At 39.8% G+C, this 14,103-nt stretch overlaps 1 protein-coding gene across 4 annotated transcripts in view; it reads right to left on the bottom strand.

The window, feature by feature from the left end:
* LOC114871774 overlaps positions 1-14,103 on the bottom strand; it is a 251,681-nt gene that overhangs the window by 138,005 nt on the left and 99,573 nt on the right. For all 4 annotated transcript variants that reach the window (XM_029178110.2, XM_029178111.2, XM_029178112.2 and 1 more), the window contains exon 2: positions 13,709-13,831. In XM_029178110.2, the coding sequence (XP_029033943.2) occupies positions 13,709-13,831 (123 nt within the window). The remainder of the gene's footprint in view (positions 1-13,708; positions 13,832-14,103) is intronic.

Raw genomic sequence — 14,103 nt, 5'->3', positions numbered from 1 at the left:
GGTGCTGGTGGTGCTGCTGCTGCTCGGTTATTACGAAACTTACGCTGTCTTGGAATAGTAATTAAGGCTGCCTCTCGTTCCCATTCTTTCTCTGAACGACGCTGTACTAATTAATCTGCGTGCAGAGGAATCTCGAGGAAAAAAAGAAATGGGAAAACCATAATAAAACGAAGCTGAAATTGCTTTAACGAGGGAATATTTCAGCTGGTAAAAATCGTCGTGCCGGTAATTACCATCGAGGATCGATCATCGTTATCATGCAAAAATCATTATTACTCCGTTCTTGTTCGCAATGAATAAATTTCACTGGTACGCGATCCAAGATTATTCTGAACAAGTCTCGACGTTATCGACTCGAAAATTCAGTTCGAAACTGAACGAAATTAAGATTGAACTTTGCCCTTAAACGAATTCGGACGATTCCGGTACATCTACTTCGAGCTTTGATATTTAAATCTGACAATTTAGTATATAGCTTTGAAGTAATTTTATCGAACGTGTCCCATTGCTCTATAATCCCTTGAGAGATACACGTCGACGAGAAGTTTACCTGAATGTAGTTTTATCGAGGATACCGAGATCTCTGGGAAACAGACGTTGAAAGAAAAGAAAATTGAACGTAACAATCGAAATCGATACCGTTCGGAATGGTAAGTAAAACGATGTCGAGTCTGGTTGGTTTTAAAATACTGAAAAATTTTCAAATAAAACCATCAGAACTATAAAAAACTTGTGAAACATTATTAATTACTAGTCATAAAAATATGTTAAATACTACACCAAATTTTGTCGACGAATTTTTCTAAACGAGAAATCCTCCGTGTCAGAATATACGGTGCTCTACAAAAGCCAGAATCAGACAGTTGCAGCTGCATCGATACCGTCCACTCGTTCTCTGCCTATGCACCATACAGCATGAACTTGCATGGACACTGCTAGATAAGGACTTTGTAAAAACCAGAAGAAAAGGAGTTAGGATATCACACCTACATACAATACATATGCATAATTGTGCAATTGTTCCATGTGCATTCTGCAAACAGGACCAAACCACTGATGCACACAGGACAGCTGCTTTTACCTCTATATTTAAAACTTTTTGCCCCTTCATTAAATCTAACAAGGAGAAAGAAATTTTATTTAAAGGAAGCGTCAGTACGTGTCTATTACGAAGCAGATACCATGTCAATTTAATCACGATTTTCAACTAAACAAAAGTGAAATAAATGACGATAACAGGTAAAATACTCTCCTTATACATCAAATAAAATGGATAAAAATAGTCCACACAGTACTATCTATCAATTTTTCTTAATAAATTGAGATCCAATGATATATCCATTGAATATGTCATAAAGATAACTACATTGCCCAATTAATCATTCAGTATAGAACAATTGTTTAGCCAAACAACTTCTTCCAATTTGTTTTATATAATTAAATCAAAAGTTCCTGAAACCCATCGACGAGCCAGATACTCATCAACCGATAACACGGTTAATTGATAAACGAATAATTTGTGTCATTCTGAAGCAATTCAATTTAACGATTCTATTTTCTCCTAACAGCGAAGACAGCTAAGAGCGAGACAATTTCTATTCCACTTCTTCAACCTCATCTTTCGATCAAACGTTTTCTTCGTGACCAGTGTTGGATCATTAGTCTCTCTAAATGAATGTTCTTTCGTCTTTGGAGAGAACGACGGTGTTGCAAGAAATTCCTTCAGTTTTTACACTTTTCAGAATCATCGAGAGAATTTTCCTCGAGGGATTCTTTTCCCACGAAAACATCGTATTATTTTCTTTAGATAACAATTTTAATTTGTACGAAAACGATTCTACCCATGGGTCATGATAAGCAATATTTTAGCAAAAATCTCGGTTTCTACGTAACATTGCACACAATACATGGTCGAAAGATTTGAGCACGATATTTTTGCTTTGTATTCGAGCTGAACTTTCACATTTGTTAGGTAGCCCCCCAAACAAAAGAATTACTTTTTCCCCTCTACCTTTGGTTTTTTTTTCATATACACCCCAACTACCAACCCCTCAAAGGATATCCACCCGTAGCTGAACACGCTGTATATGTGTCACAAAGATTTGTCATGATCATGAAAGCAACTGCGAATTAAACAGATATAAAAAAAAACCATAGGAGCTGGATTTATTGTACTTTTCCATGACCAAATGAAAGATAATTTTCACGACGTGGTTTCTCCATTTTTATTGAACGGATTAAAAAAATAGGAAAAAAAAAACATACAAGTTTCGAGTCTGTGGTTACAAAGCGAACACGACGTCGGCTTTTCGATTCCGCTATGTTCCCATTGTTCGCACTTTTGTTCTTTTTTCCATAATTACCATAAAATCCGCTCCGACCCTTCTGTTTCCATCCGTTTTTCAAACAGTAACACATTGTTTGCCTCAAAATGTTTCAACCATTGAAAAAGAGGCTGAAAACATGGGTCAGGGGGAACTATTGTAGAGCATTAAAATTTCAAATATGAATTTTTACTTTTATCCCGGTATTATATTCTCTATCTCTCTTTTCGACGTTTTAATTGGTACATCAAACGAGTATTGTAAAAATATTCCAGAGAGAATATTACGAATAGCAGGATGTATTGACCAGAATCGATGGAAAATAATTGATCGATAGATTAAGGGTGCTAAATGTATTTATAATAGGTAGCATATAAACGATAGAATATAAATTCTAATTAAAGGATACGTGTCAGAATGAAAGGTATAACTGAAACGAAAGTGCGTGTATAGTGAAACAGGGAATCGAAGCCAGTAGCCGGTTGTCGCGATTAATAAGCACGGAAAGTGTGGTTTTGAACAAAGGGACCGATAAGGTGGCAAAGAGGGGTGAAAAGGGTGCCGAAGGTGGCAGAAGGATCCCATTGTTCGAAAATACAATGTACGTTGTTACGGTAAAGCGCTGTGCACGGTTCTCGAGTACAATGGCCTGAGTTCACCGGGGGCGGGAGAAAGACACCAACGGAGAAGGGAAAATTGCATGGTTGTATGCAACCCTGTACACCTGTGTTCTCAGGAGAAAGTGCATCGCAGAAAAGTAGATAGAGAAAAGATAGAGAAAATAAAGAAAAATTAAAGCTCGTACACAAGGGTGTCCTGCAATATGCAGTTCGAAGACAAAAATACCAATGAAAATTCTTTAATATATTTGTGACAAGGTCTATTTATACTCGACGCAAATGAGAACTTCTTTAGCTATATACAGGGTGTTCGATTTTTTAAGAGGTGATTCTAGGGACCAAAATAAGACGAAAATCAAGAATAACGAAATAACGTTTGCAGCTTTGTTTTCTAGTAATTAACGTTTAAAAATTCGAGTAAAAAGCGCCTAAAACCCGCAACCTGCCCAGCACCGACGACTGAACGTCAGGTCAGCAGGGGTGGGTACAGTCATAACCAAGAATCATTGAATAGTAGAAAACCTCGTGTTTTAGGCGTTTTTTACTCAAATTTTTAAACGTTAATTACTGGAAAACAAAGCCGCAAATGCTATTTCGTCATTGTTAATTTTCGTCTTATTTTGATCCCTAGAATCACCCCTTAACCCTTTCACACCGGACGGGACATATGCTATTCCAGTCTGGAAAATTTGATGTCCCATCAATAAAGCTTGTAACATCATTGCTGTTGATGGTGTGTCGGTATGGGGTCGTTCATGCATCTCTAAGACCTTCAGCCTTTCAGGCAGGAAAGTTATTTCATTTTGATAATAATCACCTGGAGGAGAAATAACTGTTCCCGGTAATGGGGCGCGCTCGAACTGATTTTTTCGCTGTATTGAAAGGGTTAAAAAATCTCCCACCTGTTGTCGAACACCCTGTATATAATAAAATGATGGCAATGATCTTCGCGTGAAAAACTGTAATAGAATCAGAAGCGAATCTTTGCCATGTTGCATGAGAACATTGTACAGTTAATTTCTTTGGTGGAACGATTAAAAAGTTACGGAACGTAAAAAGCGTAACAGCGACGAAAGAAATGTCCGTAATGTTTCACGGCGATGAAACTTTGGAACTCTACCTTCTTCGGATTTCATCTAGACCAGCTATCGTGAATCTTGCCCGCTTAAAAGTAATGCCTCCCATTCGCCACGAAGTTCGGCCGACGAAATAATTAACCGTTTCATTTCGAGGAAACTCGCTGGGGATTCGAAAGAAGCTCTTAAACTAAGCCAACGAACAAAAGAGACCGATAAATCTATCCGTGATTTCTTGCCAATCAACCGCTGGCAAACTTTGTATTCGTTTTGCGCCGGTTCACGCTTCCATGATATTTCATTAAATCAATCTACTTGCTTTTTTTTCTACTTTCCTTTGTTTGAAATTGTAGATTTCACGTTTTGTCTGGTGCACTGGCTACCCCTAAGTTATTCGAACAGAGAAGGGACTAGATTGTACGCATCGTGCAACGATATTGCCGCATTCGTTCGCAAAGTGATTTTCGTTCGTGCGCATAATAACCAACGACGAGGCAGAATTTACCCCCCCGATGGACGAACGGGGTAGAACGGGGTAGAACGAGGATCGAGGGTTTAACGGAAGGGTGGTTTGTCTACCGGTTGCCATAACAAGGGACGAAGGGCCGAGCGCTCGTATATTCCGGATCATTTTACCGTATAAACGTTTAAGCAGCAAATTGATTGCCCCTACGGCTCATGCTAAACCCAATAAATGTAATCGTGTTCACCGATTTTATCATGGCGAAGTCGTGACCGAACGTATGTCTGATCAGAAGCGTTCATTTCCATGCAATCAAATGATGTTTCATTGATCAAGTCAAAGTACAGTTTTGTCACTTGGTTGATGAACAGATCGAATAGCACGAGGAAAGATCGTACGGACGAACAGTAGGAATTTAACGAAAACTCTTCAGAGGTTAAACAATTCTAAAAGCGAATCCTTTTTATAGAGCTGTGCTCGACTCGTGAAGGAACCATTTTCATTTAGTTGCTATCAGAGCTATCCACCTTAAAGATCTTTTTCACAACGTTCCAGTGATCGTTCAGTTTTCATTGAAACTCGAAGGAAAAAGATCGGAGCGGCACGAATGGATACAGCGAGTCTCGTTAGTCGAGCGCTTTCACGTAAAAATCTCCTGTAAATGTAATTTCGCTGTTGCCAAGATTATCCTGTTAACGATGTATCGATAAGAGACTAGTTGAGAAAATGGCGATGTACTTTAATTCCATGTTACCACCATCTCGTCCCGTTCAACCAGCTCGTTTCTCCGAAGCTTTTTACAAACTTCCAGCGAGCAGGGGTAGTTTCTTTTAGAACAGAATGGGGTGTACAGAAGCATTCGTCGAGAGGCAAAGAATTTCTAGCCTAATGCGTCTTTCGAGAAGGGTGGTTCGCGTGTCGAGTGGATTCGTACAAAAATGGTTTTGTAAAAGTTGCACGATGGAAAAGACGTACGACTGACGAGCGAAACAATTGTTCGCGTGGCAGCCACGCGATCGGAGTTTGGACTTTTCATTTTTAAAAGTAGATCCACTTAGGTATACGAGCTTTTATTTTATTACAGCTGATGTCTAATATCTAATTCTACCATCGTTACAAGAAACGCACTGAAGTGTTGCATTTTCTTTACTCTTCCGATATCTTGCAAAGGGTATACAGAATCTCAGAAAGTAGAATAGAATTGAAATCCAGTGAAACAAGTCGAAGACGAAGCTATCATCAGTGTCATTTTAAGGCAAGAAGTTTACAATGCACGGTACACCGTACAATTGCATCTCCTTTGTTGCAAAGACTTGATCGTTGCATCTCGTTGCATCTTGTTGCATCTCGTTGAAGACGTAGACAGAATTCTCACGGAAATCCGAACACTTTTTCCTTACCCTATCAATTACACTTTTCTTCTTGGTTTACAGTAGAGGAAAGTTACACGAAAAGTTCTGCTCGTTGAAAGGCAACGAAACGCGTGCTAATCAAAGAAATTCTTTGAAAAAGAACCTGCTATCACGTTGTTCGACTATTCTTGCTACGTTCGAGCTCAAACGAAGCCTGTAAAACACACACACACACGCGCTCGCGCGTCAATTACATGAGGAACGGAGAAAATTTCAGGTAAAGTTTATAGGAGAAAATAAAAATCCAAGTGAATTTCATTTGGATCCACATAAATTGAAAAACGAAAAGAAACCAGTCGATATTCGTTTCGTCAAAGGATCGTGGCGTGTGATTCCATTTCCGAGGGATTAATTTGACCACGCAGTTACAGCAAGTAAATTCGTTTATACCCTCGGGGGTAATCGATGATCTGGCCCGTGTTCAAACGATCAATCATCCGCTCGGCCAACTGTTGACCAAATGAAAGCGTTATTTCGAGTGACACGCGGACCACCGTGCCTCGGCTACGGTTTAACCTTTAACCAGACTGTCGAATATGGGACAGGAAACATAAACTTCAGTTTGGATAGTCTACGTCCACCCAGCATTTGTACACTCTGTTTACCGGAAGCATAAATAACCAGACGACTTCTCCCTGTTCCCTGTTCTGTTAATTATGACAATCATTCGAAGTTGTCGATCACCGAAACGTGAAACGCGAATCGGCAGTACAATGCTGTTGAAACAATGCTGTGAAATTTCACGGGAAACAATGTCGAGGTGCTCGATGTATCCACCTTTGGCAAAATACAGAAAACTTCAACGAGAAGGATCCTTTTGTCAAAAGTATTTCTCGCGCGATCTCGATGTATCGCGTTCAGTTGTTTTTGAACGAAAAACGCGCAAAACACATGAAAAGGCAATCGTTAACGGTTGCGATTCATCGACGCGAACCAACGAGTAATAACTAATAAATTTAGTGAAATTGATCGCAACCGTGTGCAATTTTCGCGGAGTGTAACGGATGAACTCCGAAAAAGGCATTGGAATTAATAGGTATACCTACAGCTATAAATCAGAATTAAATTCAAACGTCAACGCTATCATCCCATTTTAACGTTGAGTTTTACTTGGCCGACGAAGCGAAGAATCGAAAAGAGAACGAAAGGTAGACGAGGTAGAAAATGGTGATGCAAAAGCATCGCGGTGCGAGGGAAAGAAGAAAAAGGATGAAGAGAAATGAAAAGGGATGAAAAGGAAGGTTTAGAGGTGAAGAGAGAAAGTCGAGGGAGATTCATAAATCCAAATAAACGTTTGGAGCCTCTTCTGCCTTGCAGATTTCAAACGATCGCGATTCCAAAGCGAATTCCAAATATCCCTTTCTCTACGGTTAATATTCTCTTCTACGTTATTCATTGTTCTGACGTATGATTCATCAGAGGTCCAGGACAAGGCTCCATTAACGACGACTTGACATTTGAATTTTAAAGCGAAGTAAATCGTGTCTGGCCGTTATTACGCGGCCGACAGGTAATTTCGTAGATTACTTGGCTGATAGAGCTACGCAGTCGAAAATTAACCGATACAGTAAAAGCTGATTTACAAGCAAATCCGTTCAACCATCCCTCGAAATTTGCACAGTCCATTAACCATTGCCCTATTCACGACAAATCGTACTTGGGGCTACGCATTTTCATTCCAAGGATAGAGAAGCGCGGAAAAATGAGAAACGATCGCTAAGCAAGGAAAATGGCCGATGTTTCCAGGTTAAAGGGGAACGTTTAAATAAAAATCTGCACGTGCCGGTACTCGTAAATCTCGTCGACGCGACGCAAGGCGACGCGACGCACGTGACGCTTCGACCGAGATTGGAAAGCTTAATCTTGTCCCCCTTCTGGAAAACTGGTCCTTAACGATCTGACCTGCTACTATTGCCGAATCAACTAACAATAAGCCACGTCGACGCGTCGCTTTTTGATTCATGCTGTACACACAAGTAATTCGATCTCAACGAATTCCCGGTTCTAAAATGAATTTTCGAAGCATCGAAACCCTGTATTTGCATCTTAACGAGGCTCGCGTCGCGATAAAAGTCGTTTCGAGCAAGATATTATACTTTTGCAATTAGTTTACCAAAGCAATCGTACTAATCCATTTTAACCAATTACTTATTCCGTTCGAATCGGACCAAACCGATGAATAATTCACATCGAGTACGGACGGAATCTACTATAATTACACGATCGCCAATTTTCCTATAAATTTATCAATCATCGATTGATTCGCCAAATTCATCTATTCAAATTTTCTAAACAAATGCCTAATTTAACGACTTTTCTGCCACGCGAGGATTTTAACTAATCAAATTTCGTTTTCTACGATTCCTTTCTTTTAAGGCAGGTAAATCTATGAGCCTATACGAACACCAGAATAGCGATATCATGTCCAAATTTAACATCTTCTCTCTTGAAGACAGACGTACTGTTTCCGAAATAGTACTTCTCCATCGTATAATTAACAATTCAATTGACTGCCCTGAAATGCTTGTGAACATACAGCTTAATGTACCCTTCCGCAGCACTAGATGCTTTGATTTATTTTATCTTGCGCATTATACAACCAGATATGGACACTACGACACAGTCAACAGAATATGTGCTTCTTCCAACGCCTTTCAGAACAGGATAGACCTCTTCTCAAATCTCATTAATGAACTAAAGAAACTAATCTATACTGCACTAGGACAGAACACCCCTCGGTAACGTCATTTCTAGACACGTCAATTCTCTTGTACTTTTACGTGTACTCATTTGGGGTCCTTGTTAATTCAGTAATGTAAATGGTACTACCCGTTTATAATAATAATAATAATAATAATAAAATGTTATTTGATCCAAGCAATTAAAAGACAACAGCTCATCTGTGAACCTGTTGGTCTACGTTGTCCCGAACAAAATATTCCAGGAACCGATGGTGTCTAGCAAGGACGCTCGTTATTTACGAGCATAAGTAGTGGCGGGGTCGAAAGTGGCACCAAAGAGCCTTTTAATAAGGGAGTCCTACCCCTGCTACCGTATCCTCCAACCGACACGTTATTACTTCGAATACCTGCATACTTGGAGCGTTTCTCGTCTGGCTCGGTTCCCTTTTCATCCCCTAGGAGCAACCCTTCTTCGAGATCACGAGATACACACGAACGCGACTGGTATTTTAACCACGGATACTGTCGTCTCGCTTCGAAAAGAGTCTGCGGACGAAACAATCATTACATATATGTAAGCCAGTTGATGGTTTTAGAAATATTCTCGTGTACACCGTCCGGCAATTGTAGAAGCCACGAAATCCTGAAACCGATTCTCTGGACAAGCCACCTCTAACGGGTCTAGCCTGTCAAGCGCACAACCCTCGGGAAACTGCAAAGGTACGCTCACGAAATTTCACTTTGGACAGGAAAATGGAAACTGAATCCTTCGTGTCGACTCGAATGTTGATATGTAAGAAGCTTTCGAGCGTACCCTAACATCGTAACGGGCATAACTTTACGTTGTTTCGAACTTTCGGACAAAGGGCACTTTGCTAACACGGACAGATTTTTAATAATTTTCATAGTTTGTTCAGAAATAATATGAGTTAAAAGTGTGATCAATACTAGGACAGTTTACGAAATAACAGCATGCTATCCCGAAGGATTTTCTAGCGCGCGGCAATCATTTTCATCGATAAGGCTCGGACGAAATCGAGGTACGCTATGGTCGACAATATTCATCGCATAGGGTACTAGCGCGGGAAATAGGGGTTGCGGATAAGATTACGCCACCTCGTGCAGCTGTTCAGGAGATGTTAACGATCTGGAAAATCATCCGCATCGTTCGATATCCTCTGAATAGCGTCTTTTGCCTCTGCCTACGTCCTATTATGTAGGGTAAGGTTGCTCAAATCGTACCCCTTAAGAAAAAACTCGTATAAATGTTAGGATTTATCAAATAAATAAGAATTATTCTTTGTTATTCAAAACTTGTGTGAACATTGATATTATTTATTATAATAAAATTCAAAATTCTGTATGATTTTATATAAAATAAACTAAATATTTAAAAACTTATAGCGGTACCACCTATAAGCAACAATAATAATTAAAGCCTATTTCTTTATTCTTTTGTTAAGTCCAGCGCATAAATTATAAATCATGCACCCATGCTTTACATTTCAAGCATCGAATCATATTTTCTTCTGCACAAATATTACAAAACCAATCAGTGTCAGTTTTATTGGTTTTCTTTTTTAAAATTTTTAATGTAGGTACTTTTTTGTCGACTACTTCTTTTGCGCAGTTGTCGTTGTATTAAATTCAAAATTCAAAAGGTACGATTTAGGAACAGGTACGACTTGAGCAACCTTACTCTACTTACTCGTTATCAAAGAAACTGTCGATACAATTTGGTCTGTATACGCGACATGCCAATCAAATGTCTCGATTAATATTATAAAAAACATATTTCAATTCGATCGATTTGCCGAGATATTTTATTGTAATTTGGAGACATCGAAACGGCTAGATTCTGCAGATAGGAAAGAGAGTTTCGCGTAAATTCTTCAACCTAAAAATTCTGGCTCTCTGATAATTTTCTGAATACTCTTGGGAAATTCGGGTGAAAAGGAACCGGCAAGTTTTCTCCCTCTTTTTATCGCGTGCATTCGCTTTGCCATTTTTATAGACCGTGTTCCACGTTCGTTCGAACGTACAGTTTCTCCATCGTGTAATTAGAAAATCATTATTTAGCTACACAGAAAGTTAATGCTCGCGACAATCCGGATTATTATAAATTTCGTTGAAATTACCATTCTCTGGTGGCGCAATATTCCAACGTTTATACTATTCACACGTTTGTTCGTTCCTCGGATTGGCCGATGAACATTCATCGAGCTCATAATCAGCCGTCCATAAACAGCACGGCTCCCGGAACACGAATCGAGATATCGACCCACGAGCTTTCCTGTTCCCAGTGCACTGAAATTTTGGCTGCTAGAGATAGGTCAGCCGGAAGTTGTCGATATACTTGTCGCGTTTCCGATTCTCTACCATCGTTGTCTCAGATTCTTGGTTAACCGACACCGACACCGTTCAAGTTAGGAAAATTCTTTTTTCTTTATGAAATGTTAAAAGCACCTTTTATCCTTCCGGTTAAAGGAAGCAAAATTATCATTGCTCTACAATTAAAGAGGACTCTTTGCGATTGCGAAAAAATGTATACCGCTATAAGTGCTTCATTCGATGGAGTTTACCGAGGTCTCCGCATAAAAGAGATCTCCGCCGTATAAATAACCGCTCTAATTAAAAACACACCGAATTCGATTCGCTTTTTAAATGAGACCAAGCGTGAAATTTGGATCGTTTAACTGTGCACCCTTGCCAGAGTCGTACGAGTGAACAGCGTAAAACCACCGCAGACGTTTTTGTCGCCGCTCCAGTTTATTCAACGCAGTTAACCATCGATTGATCCTTCCCATGAAGTTAAATTCAAACACAACCAACGACTGTTCTGTTAAAGCCTTCGAACCGAAACGCTTCAACTTTTAAACCTGGCAAATTGCTTTTGAGGAATATTTTTTGCAGAGACATATTCCTCAACAGAAGGCACAAAGTGAAAAATGTTCGTGCGAGAGGCAGAAAAATGCACACGCGATAGTTTTCACGATTTCTTTCGAGATGGGTGCGTCAGCTTAATCGAAAATTGTTCATTTCTAGGCAAAAACCTTTCCGGCAAACTAGACTTTCCAGCGTTTGCTACGAACCGCGAGTAAAACGCGTTAATTAATTCGTCGAAGCAGCCGTCCGGAAAATAAACCATTTCGTTCGACAACTGCTGCTACCACGTGTACCTACAGCTGATTTTTTCCGCCGCGTTTCGCTCTTTCCAGCACTGTATTTTCGATAATTGTCCCGTTTTATAAAGGAACCAGGTCTCCCGGACACGCGATACATCAAAAGTTTCACCGTCGAATCGTGTCCGCGATAATAAATCTCGATGGTACACCAAGATTTCGGTCACTGGGAATCGTTCAATTTGGTTCTCGAAAATGGTACATCAATTTTGCCAAAAAACACATTCCGTATACCTATCTACCTATATTTTTCTTTTTTTTCCTGCAAAAAACGTCCCATATTTATACGTACAGATGTAGGTATCTATTGAAAACGCGTCAATCAAAGAACAGCGTTCTTTCCATTATTTTGTAATTTAGCAGCGAAGCTTTTCGGATTAATCTATTTGCTTTGCAAAGAATTCTCTTGTTTCGCAATGATATTACTTTGCTAGTCCCGCTTACCCGGTAAATTAAACAGAAATTAATCCCATTTCCCCGGAACACATACATGTACTTACACGTGCATGTAGGTACGCAGGTTTTACCGTCCTTTCTTGGATTTCACTTTTCCTAAAGTGGAACGCATCTAATTCCATTATCGTACCGAGCTACTGCTGTTTGTTTTAATTTCCAGCGACATTACGACCTCGGCTGCCGTGTATTTGCCCCGATTTTCGGCTCGTTCGTTAAATTCGTACGTAACTCTCTGCCGTGTGAACCCCTCTAACGCAGTTATTCAAGTTATAACTCGAGCCGCGTGTAAAACCGTGAGCTTCAAGGGGAAAAAATAGAGTGCTCCTGTCGAGGAGACTTGATTGGAGGATATAAAATTCAGAAAGTTTCTAATTTAATCCCACTGTGAACGAAACTGATTAGTTGCTTTGCACGGCCAGCACGTACATGGATCGAGAATCATGGATCGTGGATGTTCCAGGAATAAATTCATCAATTTGTACGTTGTTTGATCTTTATCGTGTTATTTCCTGTCGATAATTTCAATAACGGATCGGAAATGGTTAAAGGGTGATGGGCAGCGAAACTGAACCCCGGAAGTCGCGGATGTACTCCAAGTCGAAACAAATATAAAACGGTCAGTAGAGATACTCGAGATATTAGCATCAGATTACTTAAACCGCAACCGAAATTTCATCCAGATTACATTGATTCTCGATATTGCTATCGGTTCTCGATAAACGATACCCAGTAACATCATGGTATCAATTTACCGTTTCTCATAATGAAATAACATCGATGAAATCCCGAAATTAACCGGATGATTATTGATCAAATCTAAATCCTAATTAGACACCTGATTGTGCATGATATAATAATTTGCTAGAAAAAGGCTGAGCTATGTCAAAACTTCAAATAATTGAACATTCGCGTCAATATCGACATCTAACTAATTTATTTAAAATTTCAATTACACATATGTATACATCTAATTTTATACGATGCGGTAATTTACTAGCAGAAAGTTATCTTATTGACGGGGAATCTTGAAAGAAATTGTAATTCTAGTCTCAGTCTTATGACACGCAACACACTACCTCCATAGTCGCTATACAAATCCAAGAAGAAGGAAAGAAAGGTGGCGAGAAAGGGGTGGTAGATGAAGGGGTGGCAAAGAATAAGCGCGAATGTACGAGGTCGTCGACCGTATCTCTGGTCCGCCCTGTTTTTTCCGCTTCTCGTTACATCGGCCAAGGGAAAGCAGCCTCTACTCGACACCTTTCGACTTCACGAGGCCCTACCACGGAACCAATCGTACCCTCGAGAGCAATTATTTAAAACAAGGAAAACAGTCGAGTGGATGGGTGAGTTTCTGACCTGGAATCGTACGGTAGAAAACCGATTCCAAGTGGGAAGGAAAAACGTTCAATTTGAATTGGCGACGACCCACAGGAACGTTTCTTTCTCACCGTATTCGTTCGATAGCATTGCAATGAAAAGTGTTTTAGTACTCACCTATCTCCGGGCCGCAGAGCCTTGGTATGATCTCCAGGATGGCGCTACAGGATGGATCCTCGAAGCACAATTGACGAGCGTACAGACAATTCAGTATGGCAACTGCTTCTTTGATGTCGGATCCTGAAACAGAAATGTTACCATTCGGTGTCAGAAACAGTAGACTTTTTATAAGGGTTGAAGTATTTGAGGAAAGGAAATTAGAGAACAATATATTTTCAACTGAATCGATATTCTACCGAATACTTTAAATCGACGAGGACTTAGCGATGGAATATTAAAAGCGTCAACTATCATCGTAAAAGAAGAACTCGGCTACAGAGGAAAAAAAAGAAAGATGGCAAACGGAAAACGAAGCATGGAAAAAGAGAGGGCAAGACTACGCTGACCCTCAC

Source organism: Osmia bicornis, chromosome 13 (assembly GCF_907164935.1).
Source record: "Osmia bicornis bicornis chromosome 13, iOsmBic2.1, whole genome shotgun sequence".
NCBI classification, from domain to species: domain Eukaryota; kingdom Metazoa; phylum Arthropoda; class Insecta; order Hymenoptera; family Megachilidae; genus Osmia; species Osmia bicornis.
This window is presented reverse-complemented; position numbering and strand designations above follow the sequence as displayed.